Consider the following 20,586-nt stretch of genomic DNA (forward strand, 5'->3'; position numbering starts at 1 on the left):
TTTATTTCACTTTATTTACTCTTTAGCACTGATGGTGAGGGCAGCAGTTTTTTTTATGCTAATAAATAAGAGTAATAAAAATAAACAAATAGCCTAGGTATTTTACAGTGGCGTTTATACAGAGTTTTTTTTGCAGCCCTGACTTTTAATGAAATGCGCATGAGAAGGGAACAGCTGGTAAACAAACACGCCCACTCATCATGAACTGGCATATTAGGTGATTTCCAGCTATCAAAGAGTGTGACATCCAAAAAGGAAATGCATTTACACACTGAACAATTGAGTGTGTAAATGGTGAGGGATGCACAGCACAGGCACTATAGGTAAACTGCTTCTCACAAACACCATTAAAAGATTTGTTTTTCATCGTTTGTTTGTTTTTACAAAAAAAAAAAGCCGAATTTGCATTTTGTAGAGGAAATCTAATATATCCAACCCACTTTTTTATACAGCTATGTAAAATTTAAAAAGAAAAAGAAGACGCGTGAGTGGTAAAAACAATCATTTAGATGAAAGTGAAAGTGAATACTCAGCCCTATGACGTCAGACCCAGAAGTACCTTATTAGCGTCCGCAGCAGAAGCGGAGGGAGCGCACAGGATGGGAAAGCTGTACCAGGTCGTGGTTTCTGGAGTAAGGGGTGGGAAGGTGACCGTCGACCTGAGCAACACTGAGGAGCAGTTTAAGAGCATGACAGTGGAGCAGCTGAGGGAAAAAATAAGACAGAAGTTTCCGGAGACTGCAGGTAAATACACCGAAACACCCATTAGCCTACATTATCGACACGATGAACGAGCTCAGTGTAATTTTCGGAATCTTGGTTTAATATTGTTCAGGTTGTTCCAAAATTTCCTTTTAAAAAGATATTTCATTTGTTATGGCGGATCAAGACTATCAGTAGCGGTTTTAGATACGGGCGACACGGGCGGCATCACGGGCATCGGCAAAAAAAAAAATGCTGATAGTCATGCTGCACCGACGTCAGCCAGGAAATGTCATAGGCACCGATCGGTTTTCTATCGCCCATTTGCTGGGAGTAAGGGCACCCCCCGTTTGCGAGGTGCGCGTGCTGCTTGCGGCACAGGGAGGAGAGGGCGGGGCGGCCGGGGATTCTCTGGCTGGCTGGAGCAGCATCTAATAACCAACTCGCAAAATAAAGCAAAATAAAAACAAACCAACAAACACGAAAACACCAGACATTATAATACAGACTTATAATTTGCACCGATGTTTTTTCGAAATTCTATACACGAAAAGTGAGCGCGAGAGCCCTCGGTGCGCCTGCTCGCTGCTGAAGTCAAAGTAAACTTTATTGTCATCTCCGCTACATACAGTCCAGTATATAGAGAGACGAGAGGACGAGGCTCCAGTTACAGCAGTGCAAGTAAACAAACAATAAATATAAGAAGAGTGAGAAAATAAATATACACTTTAGGACCAGGGGTAAAGAGATCAATAACAATTTAAAATTTATAATTTACAGTTGATTTAAAGTCTCACACACAACCCGTCGAAAAGGGAGGGGGCCCTGCTGCTTCCAAATAGACCACATTTCATTTATAATGTTGTAAATCCAAGCCCATCATGTAGTCATGATTTGAATCCTGGGTTGTGTGAAATCCCAGAAATACACCTTAGACAAAGTGAATCTGTGAACTAAGGTGTAGCTCTGTTGGGTTATGTTGTGGTGATCCTCGGATTGAGGGAGTTCATACTGGAGTGCAAAATTAAAACTAATGGAAGATGGACAAGAAAAGTTCAAAGCCATCAGATTCTCAGTTTAGAAAAAAGAAAAGAAGAGGAGGAGAAATGAGCAAAAGATACGGGTAAGCAGATGTGTCATTGGATAATGGCAGGTCATCCTGAAACAATCAGAATCAGAATACTTTATTAATCCCTAAGGAAATAATGTGGGTTACCGTTGCTCCAAGAAGAAATGGTAAAAATAGCAACAGTAACAGACTAAACTCCAAACAATACAATATGTTACAGATTTTAATATTAAATAGTCATTGTCAATTGTTGATTTGTCCTGTTCTCATTGTATGACGAATTATGATGGCTGTTTGGTGGCCATTTGCATACTATGCATACTCTCTGTCTTCATATATGTGTGTGTGTGTGTACAACAGTTTATGTTAATGTACAATCCTTAATATGTTTTGTGTGTGTGTGTGTGTGCGCGCGTGTGTGTGTGTGTGTGTGTGTTTGTTGGGGGGGGGGGGGGGGGGGCGGGGGGGTGCCAGAGGGAGTGTTTGCCCAGAGACCGCCACTGAAGACTATTATTAGATTATGAAGCTTTGTTTATTTATTTATTGATAAGAAGCATTTTAGTAGCATTTTGCTATAGATTTATTTAATTATTTAGTTTAGTAAAGTGGATCGTTAACACAGAAAAAGTAGTAACTCTCTTATTCTCTCTCTCTCTCACTCGCTCTGTGTGTGTGTGTGTTAGATGGGAATCTGCGGCTGATATTCACAGACAAGAATCTGGATGAAGACAAGAAGGCACTGTCTGAATATGGAATCCAGCATATGTCTGTTATCCAAGTAGTGCTGAGACTTCCCGGAGGACTGAGAGCTTGACTGAGACAGGCTCCACCTACAGCTGCCAATGCCGTTGACTCCTCCTGAAAACTCCTGCCACTGTTTACCGTACATATAAGACTTGTTTTAAATCACTTTTGATACAGTCATTTTTCACTGATGAATAAAATAAAATTGTATTATTTCAAATGTGTCATCTTTGATTAAGCATGCATATTTGGAGGTCCTTGGAAAACAGAAGCCGTATTAATAAGTTAAATAAATGCAGGGCACATTTTCTCACAAATACTGTAGCCTAAGGTATATCCACCAGTGGGTTCCCTGAATCATGAACAAGAAGCATAGTTCAATTCAATTCAATTCAATTTTATTTATGTAGCGCCAAATCACAACAAAAGTCGCCTCAAGGCGCTTCATAGATACAAAGAAAACCCCAACAATCATATGACCCCCTATGAGCAAGCACTTTGGCGACAGTTGGAAGTAAAAACTCCCTTTTAACAGGAAGAAACCTCCGGCAGAACCAGGCTCAGGGAGGGGCGGGGCCATCTGCTGCGACCGGTTGGGGTGAGAGATGGAAGACAGGATAAAAGACATGCTGTGGAAGAGAGACAGAGGTTAATAACAGATATGATTCAATGCAGAGAGGTCTGTTAATACATAGTGAGTGAGAAAGGTGACTGGAAAGGAAAAACTCAATGCATCATGGGAATCCCCGGCAGCCTATGTCTATTGCAGCATAACTAAGGGAGGATTCAGGGTCACCTGGTCCAGCCCTAACTATATGCTTTAGCAAAAAGGAAAGTTTGAAGCCTAATCTTGAAAGTAGAGATAGTGTCTGTCTCCCGAATCCAAACTGGAAGCTGGTTCCACAGAAGAGGGGCCTGAAAACTGAAGGCTCTCCCTCCCATTCTACTTTTAAATACTCTAGGAACAACAAGTAGGCCTGCAGAGCGAGAGCGAAGTGCTTTAATAGGGTGATATGGTACTACAAGGTCATTAAGATAAGATGGGGCCTGATTATTTAAGACCTTGTATGTGAGGAGCAGGATTTTGAACTCAATTCTGGATTTAACAGGAAGCCAATGAAGGGAAGCCAAAACAGGAGAAATATGCTCTCTCTTTCTAGTCCCTGTCAGTACTCTTGCTGCAGCATTTTGGATTAGCTGAAGGCTTTTCAGCGAGTTTTTTGGACATCCTGATAATAATGAATTGCAGTAGTCCAGCCTGGAAGTAATAAATGCATGAACTAGTTTTTCAGCATCACTCTGAGACAGGATATTTCTAATTTTAGAGATGTTGCGCAAATGGAAGAAAGCAGTCTTACATATTTGTTTAATATGTGCGTTGAAGGACATGTCCTGGTCAAAAATGACTCCAAGGTTCCTCACAGCGTTACTGGAGGCCAAGGTAATGCCATCCAGAGTAAGAATCTGGTTAGATGTCATATTTCTAAGATTTTCAGGGCCGAGTACAATAACCTCAGTTTGATCTGAATTAAGAAGCAGAAAGTTAGCAGCCATCCAGGTCTTTATGTCTTTAAGACATTTCTGCAGTTTAACTAATTGGTGTGTGTTATCTGGCTTCATGGACAGATAGAGCTGGGTGTCAACTGCATAGCAGTGAAAATGTATGCTATGTCTTCTAATGATGCTGCCTAAGGGAAGCATGTATAATGTAAACAGAATTGGTCCTAGCACTGAACCCTGTAGAACACTTTTGACCTCAGTGTGTGAAGAGGACTCTCCCTTTACATGTACAAATTAGATAGATATGATACAAACCACTGCAGCGCAGTACCTGTAAAACCTACAGCATGTTCTAATCGCTCTAATAGGATATTATGGTCAACAGTATCGAATGCTGCACTAAGGTCTAGCAGGACAAGCACAGAGATGAGTCCACTGTCAGAGGCCATAAGAGGATCATTTGTAACCTTCACTAAAGCTGTTTCTGTGCTGTGATGAGCTCTGAAACCTGACTGAAACTCTTCAAATAAGCCATTCCTCTGCAGATGATCTGTTAGCTGTTTGACAACTACTCTTTCAAGGATTTTTGATATGAAAGGAAGGTTGGAGATTGACCTATAATTAGCTAAGACTGCTGGGTCTAGAGATGGCTTTTTGAGTAAAAGTTTAACTACAGCCACCTCGAAGGCCTGTGGTACATAGCCGATTATTAGAGATAGGTTGATCATATTTAAGATCGAAGAATTAATTAATGGCAGGAATTCTTTGAGCAGTTTTGTAGGAATGGGGTCTAAAAGACACATTGATGGTTTGAACGTGTAGACTGAAAGTCTGTGATAAAAATTATTCCATGGATAAAAACACTTGCTGCATTTCGAAGTGGCGTAGATGATGTAGATGGATACTTTTCACAACACATATTTTCTTATGGAGGTATATTAACACCATAGTATAAGCTGTGTACTGTATAAAAATGAAATCCAAAGGAAACTTTACGCCCTGCTTCGTTTAATTACTTCGTGTGCTGCGTTCACGGTCTTATTTAAATTTCAAATTCAACCCAATTGATCTTACACTAATTTCAGGTCCTAAGCTAAAAATAAATGCCGGAACTAAAGTGTAGAAGGAGTCCATGTTAAAAGCTCCTGGGTTAATTCACATGTGTTTTTAAGACAGGACATGTAACGTGTTCTTCATTCACATTTTTAATAATCGGGTTCTGAAAAGGAAATAACTGTATATAATTGTCAGTCATAGCTGTCTTTTGATGATTTCGAGATTTCCAACACAGCATGAATGCAACATTGCAGCAACTCGACTAGAAGAGAAAGAGAAAGTATTCCGGGGCTTTTAAATTCACTTAATCTGCCGGTCGCAGTTTGCTTGTTTGCTTGTTGGCGTCGAGAGTAAACTAAATAGTTTCTAAAGGTTTGTATGTGTTGTTGTTGTTTAGTTGCTGTTTAGTGTTTTCTTACCGCTATTAATTGCGGTTTATTTCTTTTTAAGGTGAGGTTTCTTTAGCAGTGCAGAAGTGAAGTGATCGCAGGACGGCACGGAAAATGAGCGGACACAACAGAGGTATTGTTTATAACAAATATTTCAACGATTTTAGAAAATATTTAGAGGTTTTTTTGTTTTCCTACTCAGACGTATTGTTGAAGTTGTACAATTATCCAGCGTACAGAAATTTCGATTTCCTTTTTGTCTTTTTAGTACTCATGTAATTGGAGTGCTGGCTTTTTTCCATTTAGCCTACATCAACATCCTTATCATCATAAATGTTTAATAGACAGAAAACTGCTGAATTATAGATCTCTCTTAGAATTTCTGAAGTTATTTTCAGATTCTTTTTTCTAACCAATTTCCTGCACTAGGTTGATTACTTAGTTTGGACAGACACTGGACTCTAAAGAAAGAGTTTTGCTTGTTCTAGTTTACCACTTACTAAAGCCACTACACTCCTGGCAATGCTCCAAGCCTAAATAGCCCTGATCTATAGGTCAACGTAATTTATTTTGGAAGTTTACAGGCAGTTCTTTGGACTTATTAGCTCTCTTTATCCCTGCACTGTAAATTTTGGAACACAATATAAATCAGCACGTGCTTTCCCAATCAGCCGATCACATCAAAGAAATTATTTTATAGTAATATCAATATTGGAAATAAATACCCAGTTAAACTCATAATATATGTATATGTAAAAAAATAAAAAATTCCCCACTCGCCACTGTGGGCGGTTTATCCTTCAAGCTCGGGTCCTCTACCAGAGGCCTGGGAGCTTGAGGGTCCTGCGCAGTATCTTAGCTGTTCCCAGGACTGCGCTCTTCTGGACAGAGATCTCCGATGTTGTTCCCGGGATCTGCTGGAGCCACTCGCCTAGCTTGGGAGTCACCGCACCTAGTGCTCCGATTACCACGGGGACCACCATTACCTTCACCCTCCACATCCTCTCGAGCTCTTCTCTGAGCCCTTGGTATTTCTCCAGCTTCTCGTGTTCCTTCTTCCTGATATTGCTGTCATTCGGAACCGCTACATCGATCACTACGGCCGTCTTCTTCTGTTTGTCTACCACCACTATGTCCGGTTGGTTAGCCACCACCATTTTGTCCGTCTGTATCTGGAAGTCCCACAGGATCTTAGCTCGGTCATTCTCCACCACCCTTGGGGGCATCTCCCATTTTGACCTCGGGACTTCCAGGTTATACTCGGCACAGATGTTCCTGTACACTATGCCGGCCACTTGGTTATGGCGTTCCATGTATGCCTTGCCTGCTAGCATCTTGCACCCTGCTGTTATGTGCTGGATTGTCTCTGGGGCATCTTTACACAGCCTGCACCTGGGGTCTTGCCTGGTGTGATAGACCCCAGCCTCTATGGATCTTGTACTCAGAGCTTGTTCTTGTGCTGCCATGATTAGTGCCTCTGTGCTGTCTTTCAGTCCAGCTTTGTCCAGCCACTGGTAGGATTTCTGGATATCAGCCACCTCCTCTATCTGCCGGTGGTACATACCGTGCAGGGGCTTGTCCTTCCATGATGGTTCCTCGTCTCCCTCCTCTTTCTTGGGTTTCTGCTGCCTGAGGTATTCACTGAGCACTCGGTCAGTTGGGGCCATCTTCCCAATGTATTCTTGGATGTTCGTTGTCTCATCCTGGACTGTGGTGCTGACACTCACCAGTCCCCGGCCCCCTTCCTTCCGCTTAGCGTACAGCCTCAGGGTGCTGGACTTGGGGTGAAACCCTCCATGCATGGTGAGGAGCTTTCTTGTCTTTATGTCAGTGGCTTCTATCTCCTCCTTTGGCCAGCCTATTACCCCAGCAGGGTACCTGATCACGGGCAGGGCGTACGTGTTGATGGCCCGGATCTTGTTCTTACCATTCAGCTGACTCCTCAGGACTTGCCTGACCCTCTGCAGGTACTTGGTGGTTGCAGCTTTTCTAGCGGCCTCTTCATGGTTCCCATTTGCTTGCGGGATCCCCAGGTACTTGTAACTGTCCTCTATGTCTGCAATGTTGCCTTCTGGTAGTTCAATCCCCTCAGTTCTGACTACCTTCCCTCTCTTTGTTGCCATCCGGCTACACTTCTCCAGTCCGAACGACATTCCAATGTCATTGCTGTATAGCCTGGTAGTGTGGATCAGTGAATCGATGTCTCGTTCACTCTTGGCATACAGCTTGATGTCATCCATGTACAGGAGGTGGCTGACAACTGCTCCGTTCCGTAGTCGGTATCCGTAGCCAGTCTTGTTAATGATCTCACTGAGGGGGTTCAGGCCTATGCAGAACAGCAGTGGGGACAGAGCATCTCCTTGGTAGATCCCGCACTTGATGGTGACTTGTGCTATGGGCTTGGAGTTGGCCTCTAGTGTTGTACGCCACATCCCCATTGAGTTCCTGATGAAGGCTCTTAGGGTCCCATTCATCTTGTACAATTCTAGGCATTCCAGTATCCAGCTGTGGGGCATTGAGTCATAGGCCTTCTTGTAATCAATCCAGGCAGTGCACAGGTTGGTCAGTCTGGTCTTGCAGTCTCGGCTGATTGTTCTGTCTACCAGTAGCTGGTGTTTTGCGCCTCTGGTATTCTTGCCAATTCCTTTCTGTGTCCCGCTCATGTATTGACCCATGTGCCTGTTCATCTTAGCCGATATGATGCCTGACAGGAGCTTCCATGTAGTACTGAGGCAGGTTATTGGTCGGTAGTTGGAGGGGACCGGTCCCTTCTTGGGGTCCTTGGGGATCAGGACCGTCCGGCCTTCAGTTAGCCATTCCGGGTGTTTCTCGTTAACTAGCAGCTGGTTCATTTGTGCTGCCAGACGCTCGTGGAGTGCAGTCAGCTTCTTCAGCCAGTAGGCGTGAACCATGTCGGGCCCTGGTGCTGTCCAACTCTTCATACTGGAGACCCTTTCTTGGATATCTGCCACTGTGATGGTTACTGGACCCTGTTCAGGGAGGTCGCTGTGGTCTGCCCTCAGATCCTCTAGCCACTGAGCATTGCCGTTATGGGTTGCATCCTTCTCCCATATGCTCTTCCAGTATTGCTCCGTCTCCAGCCTTGGTGGTGCTGTTCTCTTATTGTTCCCTTGCCACTGAGAGTACACCTTTGCTGGTTCTGTGGAGAACAGCTGGTTTATTCTCCTGCCTTCTATCTCTCTGGTGTACCTCCTCAAGCGGCTGGCCAAGGCTGTGAGTCTTTGCTTGGCAGTTTCCAAGGCCTCAGGTATGGACAGCTTGCTGTATTTCTTAGGCACCTTATTTGTCGCACCTTGCTGCAACTCCGTTAGTTGGCTACTTTGATCTTGCCCTCTAGCCTCCTTCTCCATGGAGGGTACTGCCCCTTGTCGCTGTTCAACTTGTAGCCAAGCATCTCACTGATCACTGCTGCCGTATTGTAGATCAGCTTGTTAGTGTCGGTAATCGTGGTTGTAGGTATTGCCCGTAGTGCTGCATTAACATCATCGTGAAGTCCCTTCTGAGGGTACTTCACGTAATCTTGGTAACCGGCTACGGGGGATCCAGGTTTCAAGCTTGGCCATGATCCTATTTTTCAGGTCAGTTCCTCTCGCACTCAACGATCCTTCTCCTATCGCACTTGGGGCTATGTACCCAATCTCGGGTGGGGGTGATGATATCGCCCCCCTGACCTGGCGTCCTGACTCCTCCTTGCCATAGCATTTGTGTTGTACCTCGTCAATCTCTAGCTGTGAGAGCAGTCCCTTCTTTCGGATGCGATAGGAGAAGGATCGTTGAGTGCGAGAGGAACTGACCTGAAAAATAGGATCATGGCCAAGCTTGAAACCTGGATCCCCCGTAGCCGGTTACCAAGATTACGTGAAGTACCCTCAGAAGGGACTTCACGATGATGTTAATGCAGCACTACGGGCAATACCTACAACCACGATTACCGACACTAACAAGCTGATCTACAATACGGCAGCAGTGATCAGTGAGATGCTTGGCTACAAGTTGAACAGCGACAAGGGGCAGTACCCTCCATGGAGAAGGAGGCTAGAGGGCAAGATCAAAGTAGCCAACTAACGGAGTTGCAGCAAGGTGCGACAAATAAGGTGCCTAAGAAATACAGCAAGCTGTCCATACCTGAGGCCTTGGAAACTGCCAAGCAAAGACTCACAGCCTTGGCCAGCCGCTTGAGGAGGTACACCAGAGAGATAGAAGGCAGGAGAATAAACCAGCTGTTCTCCACAGAACCAGCAAAGGTGTACTCTCAGTGGCAAGGGAACAATAAGAGAACAGCACCACCAAGGCTGGAGACGGAGCAATACTGGAAGAGCATATGGGAGAAGGACGCAACCCATAACGGCAATGCTCAGTGGCTAGAGGATCTGAGGGCAGACCACAGCGACCTCCCTGAACAGGGTCCAGTAACCATCACAGTGGCAGATATCCAAGAAAGGGTCTCCAGTATGAAGAGTTGGACAGCACCAGGGCCCGACATGGTTCACGCCTACTGGCTGAAGAAGCTGACTGCACTCCACGAGCGTCTGGCAGCACAAATGAACCAGCTGCTAGTTAACGAGAAACACCCGGAATGGCTAACTGAAGGCCGGACGGTCCTGATCCCCAAGGACCCCAAGAAGGGACCGGTCCCCTCCAACTACCGACCAATAACCTGCCTCAGTACTACATGGAAGCTCCTGTCAGGCATCATATCGGCTAAGATGAACAGGCACATGGGTCAATACATGAGCGGGACACAGAAAGGAATTGGCAAGAATACCAGAGGCGCAAAACACCAGCTACTGGTAGACAGAACAATCAGCCGAGACTGCAAGACCAGACTGACCAACCTGTGCACTGCCTGGATTGATTACAAGAAGGCCTATGACTCAATGCCCCACAGCTGGATACTGGAATGCCTAGAATTGTACAAGATGAATGGGACCCTAAGAGCCTTCATCAGGAACTCAATGGGGATGTGGCGTACAACACTAGAGGCCAACTCCAAGCCCATAGCACAAGTCACCATCAAGTGCGGGATCTACCAAGGAGATGCTCTGTCCCCACTGCTGTTCTGCATAGGCCTGAACCCCCTCAGTGAGATCATTAACAAGACTGGCTACGGATACCGACTACGGAACGGAGCAGTTGTCAGCCACCTCCTGTACATGGATGACATCAAGCTGTATGCCAAGAGTGAACGAGACATCGATTCACTGATCCACACTACCAGGCTATACAGCAATGACATTGGAATGTCGTTCGGACTGGAGAAGTGTAGCCGGATGGCAACAAAGAGAGGGAAGGTAGTCAGAACTGAGGGGATTGAACTACCAGAAGGCAACATTGCAGACATAGAGGACAGTTACAAGTACCTGGGGATCCCGCAAGCAAATGGGAACCATGAAGAGGCCGCTAGAAAAGCTGCAACCACCAAGTACCTGCAGAGGGTCAGGCAAGTCCTGAGGAGTCAGCTGAATGGTAAGAACAAGATCCGGGCCATCAACACGTACGCCCTGCCCGTGATCAGGTACCCTGCTGGGGTAATAGGCTGGCCAAAGGAGGAGATAGAAGCCACTGACATAAAGACAAGAAAGCTCCTCACCATGCATGGAGGGTTTCACCCCAAGTCCAGCACCCTGAGGCTGTACGCTAAGCGGAAGGAAGGGGGCCGGGGACTGGTGAGTGTCAGCACCACAGTCCAGGATGAGACAACGAACATCCAAGAATACATTGGGAAGATGGCCCCAACTGACCGAGTGCTCAGTGAATACCTCAGGCAGCAGAAACCCAAGAAAGAGGAGGGAGACGAGGAACCATCATGGAAGGACAAGCCCCTGCACGGTATGTACCACCGGCAGATAGAGGAGGTGGCTGATATCCAGAAATCCTACCAGTGGCTGGACAAAGCTGGACTGAAAGACAGCACAGAGGCACTAATCATGGCAGCACAAGAACAAGCTCTGAGCACAAGATCCATAGAGGCTGGGGTCTATCACACCAGGCAAGACCCCAGGTGCAGGCTGTGTAAAGATGCCCCAGAGACAATCCAGCACATAACAGCAGGGTGCAAGATGCTAGCAGGCAAGGCATACATGGAACGCCATAACCAAGTGGCCGGCATAGTGTACAGGAACATCTGTGCCGAGTATAACCTGGAAGTCCCGAGGTCAAAATGGGAGATGCCCCCAAGGGTGGTGGAGAATGACCGAGCTAAGATCCTGTGGGACTTCCAGATACAGACGGACAAAATGGTGGTGGCTAACCAACCGGACATAGTGGTGGTAGACAAACAGAAGAAGACGGCCGTAGTGATCGATGTAGCGGTTCCGAATGACAGCAATATCAGGAAGAAGGAACACGAGAAGCTGGAGAAATACCAAGGGCTCAGAGAAGAGCTCGAGAGGATGTGGAGGGTGAAGGTAACGGTGGTCCCCGTGGTAATCGGAGCACTAGGTGCGGTGACTCCCAAGCTAGGCGAGTGGCTCCAACAGATCCTGGGAATAACATCGGAGATCTCTGTCCAGAAGAGCGCAGTCCTGGGAACAGCTAAGATATTGCGCAGGACCCTCAAGCTCCCAGGCCTCTGGTAGAGGACCCGAGCTTGAAGGATTGACCGTCCACAGGGGCGTGCTGGGTGTTTAGTTATATATATATATTGGTTTGACTGTTTTGGATTGTTTCTCTTCTATGGTATTTTATGATCAAGACTAACGTTTTAAATATATAGCTTCTTTGCATGCATTCTTTCTTCCCATCAGCTAACAGGTACCATGGTCTGATGAAACAAGGATCCACATGTTACTTGAACAGTGTGCTGCAGGTGCTGTTCATGACCAAAGACTTCAGAGAGGCTGTGAAAAAGTTTGTTGTCCAGCTTTAAGTGTGATTCTGTATTTATCATATATGAAGTTTAGGATGCATTTGTTAATCACTCATGTTTACTTCCTGTGTAGGTACTCTGAAAAAAATCCTAACACTGACTTCCTTGATCATCATCTGAAAGTCTTATTTGATAACTTACATAAGGATACAACATACACATATAAAATAACAAAGAAGATGGGCATCAACAACGGTACAGAACAACAAAACTTTTTTAACACTGTAAATTCCTGAGCACTGTATAACTTTAAACATATTACTATTATTTATTCAAATGTTTCATCATTATAACAATGGAAAATTGTAGGTTGAAATTACAAAATGACTTAAAAATAATAATAACATGCATTTATCACAGTGAATGAACAGCAGGATGCTGCAGAGTACTTTGAGAGGATTTTAAGAATGACCAGTCCTGATGCATCAGAGGTAAGGTCTTCATTGATATATCTATACACTGGATCAATATATAACTTTTTAATTCAGGGGTCTTTGTCTTACAGTATAAAATGCTTTGTCAACTTTTGTTGTGAACAAATGCTATCTAATTATAACTGAAAGAAAATGAACAGATTTTTGTGCATCTGTATTTTCAGATCTTTCACGGTCAGTTAGCAAACAAGACCACCTGTTCTAAAAGTCATATACAGACTGATGGAGATGCACCATTTTGGCATCTTCCTCTTTCACTGGTGGATTCCTGCAGTGAAGACTACAGTGTGGTAAGGATCTGACAAGCTGCAAACTTCTCTGCATGTTTCTATTCTCAGGATGTAGCAGCTGTGAGAAATTGTTTTGACCTTACATCCTTTTGCCAGTAAAAGATATATAATCTTTTCATATTTCGCTCAGTAAATGATGACTGTTTTATTCTATCCACTGCATTTAGCTTTGCTTAAGTGGATTCTGTGCAGTGCTTTGTCTGATTATGTAGCAGGAAAATGTATAGCAATGATCTCTGAAAAAAATGGAATCCTGAAGATTTTTTATATTAATCATGGCCTCTCTGACTTGCACTAACGTATCTTTGGGTTTCACAATTTATATTAAATTAAAATTAAAGCAATAAGATATAAAGCACACATTCGACACTTTGAATCAATCTTAGATAGTATATATGCTGACTTTGTCATGAAAGAACAAGCAAATAGTCCTGATCTCACCAAAAAATTGCTTGTCAGTCAGTTGTCCAATTAATTTGAAAAAGTGGGATCTGTGTCCAAAAAAAAGCTGTAATTTTGATACAGGTCATACAAAATTATTTTTAAAAATCATTGAATTAAACCTGAAAGTCTGCACTTCAGTCACATACTGACTGATTTACAATCCACTGTGGTGGTGTACGGAGGCAAAACTACAAAAAAAAGCTGGTGTGGCAATTTTATATCAGGTAACTGGTTAAGCTAAAAATTATTTAAATCAGCTCCTACAGTCCAAATGAATGCTAACATGAGAAGTTGTATATATGTTTACTGGTTTGGATTTTTTTCACTTTTCTCTTAAGCAATATATCTTAACCTTTGAGTCTGAATTAATAAAGTTAGTAGGTCATGTTTAAATCTTCCTCCTCGTGGAAACATTCTTCACTTCACTGGTCATCACATGATTGTTTGAGCTGATTTTAAATAACATGGGTGTATTTATTTTTCAGGAAGAAGGAATTGGAGAGTTTTTTAAACCTTCAGATTTCTGTGGAGAAAATCAGATGTACTGTGAGCAGTGTGATGACAAAGTTGATGCTACTATGGTGAGTATAAAGAAGTTTATGATTGTTTTATGATTCATTAAATACAATTACTCAAGCATATTAACATGTATTGGGAACAGACAAACTCCTTGAGGCGACTGTTATTGTGATTTCGTGTTGTATGAATAAAACTGAACTGAATTGAATGTTTTTCATTCAGACAGATGTAATAAAGCATCATCCAGATGTTTTGTGTCTGATGCTGAAGAGGTTTGAGTTCAACTATAATTACATGTCATACATCAAAATCACCTGTTCTGTGAAGGTTCCCTACAGGCTGCAGATACCAGAGGTATTTTTAGTATTTTATCACAATCCTGTTTGTTTTCTTCAGTCATTCTGATGCTTTCTGTTTTTCCTTTGGTAATCAGAGTCAGACATATGAACTGTATGCGTTTGTGGATCATTTTGGGGATCTGAGAGGTGGACATTACAGTGCAACAATCAAGATCCAGGAGGAACATGGAGACAAATGGTATCAATTTGATGATACCATTGTCACAGAGGTAGGACTAAACACTCATTCATTGTTGATACAAAAAATAGTTTACATTACTCATGACTTACAGTGGCCAAACAAATCCATCATGTCAAACTTTATTATTTTTTCCATCATCAGGCTGACTATCAGCCATTCCAGCTGGATACCACTGAGAGGTAAGTTTTTGTGCTTTGTATCCTCACTGTACATTATTTTCCAATTATTTCATAACTTTTCACGTTCGCATCCATGGCCGTTCTAGAAATCTATATATATGTGGGCAGACATAAATGTAGCTAATCTAGCTTTTAGGGTAACTGAGGCACGCAAACCCCCTGACCTCATTAAAAACAAAAGAAGAAAAAATAAAATAAAATATTGCTCGTGAGATTCTAACAACAACAAAAAAACATGAAATTTACCTTAATTGGATGTCCTACATTAAATATGTTTAAACCCAACAATAGTACTACTCACTATTCCCAATATTAACAAAATTAAAAAAGGGTAGGCCAAGTTATATATATATATTAAAAAAGACAATACATAGACAATACATAATACATGCATAGTAATAAAAAAATTGTAGATTGTAGATTGGATGCGCTTAAACAGAGCACAGAGGAAAAGAATAAACGAGACATGAAACCAGCTGATATTTCAGCTACTGTAGTAATTCTTATCCATATTCAGTTTGTCTATTATTCTATTTATTATCTATTATTTTCTTTAACAACTTCAAAAAGTTTGACTTAAGGGGGCAGGATGTTTGTTTCAGGGGGCAACGCCCCCTCTTGCCCCAGCGTAGAGTCGCATTTGTATCAAACAAAACATGCATTCAATACACTTTTCTCAAATATACTGTGCTACATGTTAAAGTATTGTTTCAACTCTATCCCTAAAACTCTCCTGTGCAAAAGCGAAAATAATAAAATGAATGAAGAAAATGTAAACAGGTGTATCTTTAAATATTTACGCTATTAGAAAAATATCAACATACACAGACACATATTAATAAGTCAGAAAACACTGCTGCAAAAAATAAATCTGTTTTAAAATATTAGCCAAATAAATCACTGCATGCGACAGTAACATATATCATATTTGTCCATTAGGTTCCAGACTGCATATCTTCTGTTTTACAGGAAAAAGAAAGGTAAGAGCAGATATTTTATTGTGGTTTCTTCAGCTGTTTGGTGCCTGCATGACTTTGTTTTTGCTTTGTGCTTCATGCCTTAGATACTGGTATTCAAGAGTCCACAGATGTGTCCATCAGTGAACCACCCACCATCAGTAGTGAATATGATCAGAGTCAAGATGGGAAAAATAAGAGAAAGAGAGAAGACGCGGAGGAGAAAGACACCGAGGATAATCCAAAGGCTGCTCGCTTACAAGAAGCAGGGGGATCACCTGACACCCCTTGTAATGTGGATCCTCCGGACAAAGAACTAAATAAGGACAATGGAACCACTGGAAGTGATGACCTGGATCAAAAACATACAGAAGTGGATGATGCTAAAAAGAACAGGCCAGAAATTAATCCTGATTTTAAACTTGATGTCAGTGACACATCAGCAGTATGTGATGAACTAAACAGACAGTATGAGATGAGTAAATTAATGGATGGTAAATCAGATAAAGCCGAAGATAAACAGTCAGAGAAAAAAAGCCATGCAGATCCTCCAGCTGTTAGAGAGAACATATATGAACATCAGGAGGATAAACAAACAGTTGAAATTTATTACGACTGTAGTCACACTGAGGAGGCGAAAACAAAAACAGATTTTCAAAACGATGCAAAAGGAAAGATTAGTGCTGATAAACCAACAGCAGTGATGTGCTGTGACACACTTCGAAATAAAGAAACAGTTGATGTTAGAAAAGAAAACATAATAAAAGATGATCAGATTCATGAACATGGATACAGTGATACATTGAACATGCAGGATATCAGTGTTACACATTCAAATAATGATGCTTGTGTAGAGAGAGAAATCAGTGATATGGAGGAGGACAGGACAGAAATAAAAGGAGCTAATAAAGGTGACCACAGTAATTTTGGGGAAAACACAGCAGAGAAGGTAATTGGTGCTGCTAAAACACAAAAAGATGTTGATGTGGAGGAAGAATATGAAGGAAATACTGAACAAATTCAGATAAGAGAGAAATCCCTTCAGAGACCAGCAGGATCAGAAACTATAGAAATACAGAAAGAAAACCAGGATTTTGGTACTAATGAAAAAACAAAAGCAGAGAATTGTCAACCAAAGGTCAGCACTGAGATTAAGGAAATCACAGAAGGAGGACGTGGTTCACAGAAGTCAGGAAACGTTCAAATAACTTCTGTAGAAAAAAAGCAGAACCCTGATGGAGAGCATTCTGGGACAAAGCTGAAGAACACGGGAATAGAAACTGTAGAGAAAACCTCACAGGGCAGCTCTGAGAGACATGTCAAAAATAATGAAGGAAAGACTGAAACTAAAGTGCAGGCAAACAATGCTATCAAGCCTGGAGGAGTTAAACCGAATGAGTCAAGTTTGCCAGAGCAGCAGAAAAGAAGAACCAAAAGAGAAGAACAAAAACATAATGACACAAGTTCTTCAATATACAACAAAAATCATGAAATGGATGATGGAGAAATAGAACCTGCAGGTTCAGAATATGATGAAACAAATGAGACATGTGGGTGCATCCCATTAAGAAAAAAAAAAAAAAAAGAAAAGAAAGAAAGAAAAAACAGTGGCAGCACAGAAAGAAAATTAAAAACAAAAGAAAAGAAAACTACTGGGTTTTTTGCGCAGGCAAGGAAAAAACTGAAAAGGCCACACCAGAATTTGGAGTCAGATTAAGTTGAAATATTTTTTAAAAGATTATATATTTTACAAGCCTCCACTTGTGATAATTCAGCATAAATGAATCATCTTTATTTGAAGACATTATAAGCAGGCCACAGAGATCAGTAGCATACAAGCCATATGCGGAGCTCTTTAATAAGTGTAACTATCTTGATTTTGATTTAATTGGAGAATGCAGTATGTGTGTTATCAGCAAGAAGAAAGAGGCAAGAAAACAAAAACAAAACAAACAACAACAAAAAAAAACATACCAGTATATTTTTATTATTTTAAGCAGCTTTAGAATCATTTGCTGTGAAAAAGAAAACACGATTTTTGCTATTTTTTTTACTCTATCCCATTTAATTGTGATTTTGCGACATAAACCCTGTTTCACTGTGATGCAGTTTGTTAAATGACCAGACTGATTTCTTAAAAATATTGTTTCCCGGTTTAATATTTCCCAGTATTGTTTTTAATATCAGTTTTTTCATGTGACCGTTCCTCTTTTCTTGGATTTTAGTATAAATGGTATAAATGGTAATCTGTTTTGAGGCAAAAATAATATTTCCACTAGTGGCATATTTTTGTTTAATTTTCACTGAAGGGAACACAAGTATAAATGTTACACTGAAACTAGTGGTTGTAAGTTATTGTTTGCAAAAACCTGATGTCACACTGAAGAAATGACAGACTATTTAAGATTTAGTTAATGGAAAATTCTTATTCTTATTCTTATTCTTATTCTTATTCTTATTCTTATTATTGTTATCACTATTATTTTCCCAAATTGCTTTTTACCTAACTGTTTAACAAATATTCAAGTAGCTTATGTTGTTGTTCTTGATTAACTGAACATGATCATATTTTTTATTATTTTCTTTTTCTTTTATTCTTTTATGAATTTTGTTGGTTTTCATTGTTCTTTTTTGTTCTCGGTCTTCATTCACATTTGAGCTTTATTCTTCATACTTCTGGAGTCTATTTAATTTGTGTTTACTAACCTGATTTTGATCACATAACCTGATTAGGAGCAGGTTGTGTTCAAAGTTTCAGTTTCAAATTAACCTCAGAATTTCACTGATTGTCTTATTTACAGCATTTTTAGGTGTAATATAGATTCTCTACTAAGATCACAAATGGACTACACCTATAAAATTGCAGCTCTGTAAATAGTTCATTGTGTTGTCACTGGAATGTGTTCACTTGAGGCAGAAAATATATAAATGTTTTTTCACTTGATTCTAATCTGCTGCTAAGTCTCTTTTGTTCTGCTGGAATTGCAGCTACTAAAACACAGAACACACACTAAACCTCTTTAACTATGACTACAATGCACATTGTAGTTCAGTTTTAGCTATTAATTCTTGGGTTAGTTAGTTTCATTTTGGGCTTCACCCAGTTTCTGTTGACAATAATACACTAGTATCTAGTGTTCTTCTGATTGGGGAGTGTTTATCAGCTGTTCCCTGTAATATGCTTCTCATTTAATGTAAATATGCATATCCAGTGGTGGGCAACTTAAAGCCTTGGAGCTGTTCTAATTGTTAATTGTACACAAACTGTGAATATATTAAAAGGTAATTCAAACCTGTCATAATGCATCAAGTGACTTGCTGCAAGTACCCAGGAGAAACTGAAATAAAAGATAATAAATAAAAAGATAAATAGGCTGCTAAATCTTGGTGCTTTAAATGAGTAAGAGATAGCGTTTTTCCCTTTGTTAAATTTCACTTATAATTTTACCAGTTAAGCCAACTACAGCAGCTATATGCACTTGTTATGATGGTGTTAGGTTATATAACAAAAATTCTCACATATATTTAGTGTTTTGGTATTTCCTTATATTGGTCACATATAGACTGTTTGTGATGCTGATAACAAACTCAGTGTCTTTTGTTTTTGTTCTGTGCAGTGGTCAGGAGACACTCTAGTACCAGAGATGTTGTGCGGTTATGCCGTCACACTGCCTACCTGGTGGTGCCGCAGTCTGCTGGATCAAGTTTCTTTCTTTCTTCATTTTTTCCATCCTTTTTCTCCTTTTTTTCTTCTTTCCAAAATGTGGTCGATATTTACATTTCCTAAGGAGAAAACAAACACAGACTCACAATATGACATAAAAGGAAAGATTAGTGCTGATAAACCAATAGCAGAGATGTGCTGTGACACATTTCAGGATAAAGAATAAGTTTAACGAAGGAAAAGAAAACATCCTACAAGATGATAAGAGTCATAAACATGGAAACACAGAACATAGAAACAAAATGTGAGCAAATGTGAGCACAAAGAGTCACTGAAACCACTAAGATAAAGCTAAGTAGTTACAATAGAGACAAAGAAAATTATTTATGGCACAGATTAAATAACACCTCCTCCTCAGAGATTTTGATCTAACCTGACATGAAAGCATCACACAGTGTCTGCGTGGTACTAAAGGTCCAAAAGTGTGACAAGAAAATGCTCCTCACACCAGCATCCTGAACCATTGATATCAGGCAGGGTGGATCCATGCTTTCGTGTTGTTCCTGATCCTACTGTCTGAATATCACAGCAGAAATTGAGATTCATCAGACCAGGCAATGCTTTTTCAATCTTCTGCTGTCCAGTTTTGATGGGCCTGTGTGACCTGCAGCCTCAGTTTACTGTTCTTCTTTTGCTGCTGTAGCCCATCTGCTTCTCATGGTTCAACATGTTGTGCATACAGAGATGCCAACCTGCATACCTGGTTGTAATGAATGGTTACTTGAGTTGTTTTTGCCTCCTATTCATCTCAGCACTCTGCATGCCAAAATGAATTAAGTTGCTCGCATTTGACTGGTTGAGTGGAAAGCTGAACTACTGTGCAGTTGAACAAGTGTACCTAATGATGTGGCAAGTCTTTTGTACACAGGCGTTTCTCCCCACACCTTCTTTTACTGCTTCAGCCTCAGCTGAGATCATATCATGTCAGAAAATTTGTTGTACCAGGAAACATGTCTTTAAAACTATAACCCTTTAATAACTATAACCCTGTGATTCAGCTGGATAATATCTTACAGGATTATTTTTTTATTTTCAGTAACAAAGTCTTATTTAGAAAATCTTTCAGGTGGTCAAGGAATTTATTTTTCATTGTTTGTTTTCATTGCAGAGATGGGTGCCAGCTACCATCCATCCATCCATCCATTCGCTTC

At 41.2% G+C, this 20,586-nt stretch overlaps 2 protein-coding genes across 2 annotated transcripts; both read left to right on the forward strand.

Moving 5' to 3' along the window:
- Window positions 1-267: 267 nt before the first annotated feature.
- Window positions 268-2,742, forward strand: LOC146714777 (uncharacterized). The gene is made up of 3 exons (XM_085451118.1): window positions 268-323; window positions 453-744; window positions 2,455-2,742. Exons 2-3 carry the CDS (start codon window positions 510-512, stop codon window positions 2,583-2,585), a joined length of 366 nt encoding a protein of 121 aa, XP_085307244.1. The 5' UTR covers window positions 268-323; window positions 453-509; the 3' UTR covers window positions 2,586-2,742.
- Window positions 2,743-5,386: 2,644 nt separating this feature from the next.
- On the forward strand, window positions 5,387-18,655 carry LOC146714778 (uncharacterized). Its single transcript, XM_085451108.1, has 12 exons — window positions 5,387-5,443; window positions 5,522-5,593; window positions 12,228-12,330; window positions 12,423-12,544; window positions 12,710-12,780; window positions 12,948-13,073; window positions 14,003-14,098; window positions 14,259-14,390; window positions 14,470-14,604; window positions 14,718-14,755; window positions 15,695-15,735; window positions 15,819-18,655. Exons 2-12 carry the CDS (start codon window positions 5,575-5,577, stop codon window positions 17,426-17,428), a joined length of 2,493 nt encoding a protein of 830 aa, XP_085307234.1. The 5' UTR covers window positions 5,387-5,443; window positions 5,522-5,574; the 3' UTR covers window positions 17,429-18,655.
- The last annotated feature ends 1,931 nt before the right edge of the window (window positions 18,656-20,586 follow it).

This window comes from Copadichromis virginalis, linkage group LG3 (genome assembly GCF_057382275.1).
Source record: "Copadichromis virginalis isolate Kocher_CV1m ecotype Utaka linkage group LG3, C_Virginalis_male_GT1.1, whole genome shotgun sequence".
NCBI lineage: Eukaryota > Metazoa > Chordata > Actinopteri > Cichliformes > Cichlidae > Copadichromis > Copadichromis virginalis.

Coding starts and splice junctions, on each gene's coding strand:
- LOC146714777 (XM_085451118.1), top strand. CDS start 510: ATGAAAGTGAAAGTGAATACTCAGCCCTATGACGTCAGACCCAGAAGT. Junction 745..2,454: donor GAAGTTTCCGGAGACTGCAG/GTAAATACACCG, acceptor TGTGTGTGTTAG/ATGGGAATCTGCGGCTGATA.
- LOC146714778 (XM_085451108.1), top strand. Junction 13,074..14,002: donor GCAGTGAAGACTACAGTGTG/GTAAGGATCTGA, acceptor TTTATTTTTCAG/GAAGAAGGAATTGGAGAGTT. Junction 15,736..15,818: donor GTTTTACAGGAAAAAGAAAG/GTAAGAGCAGAT, acceptor TTCATGCCTTAG/ATACTGGTATTCAAGAGTCC.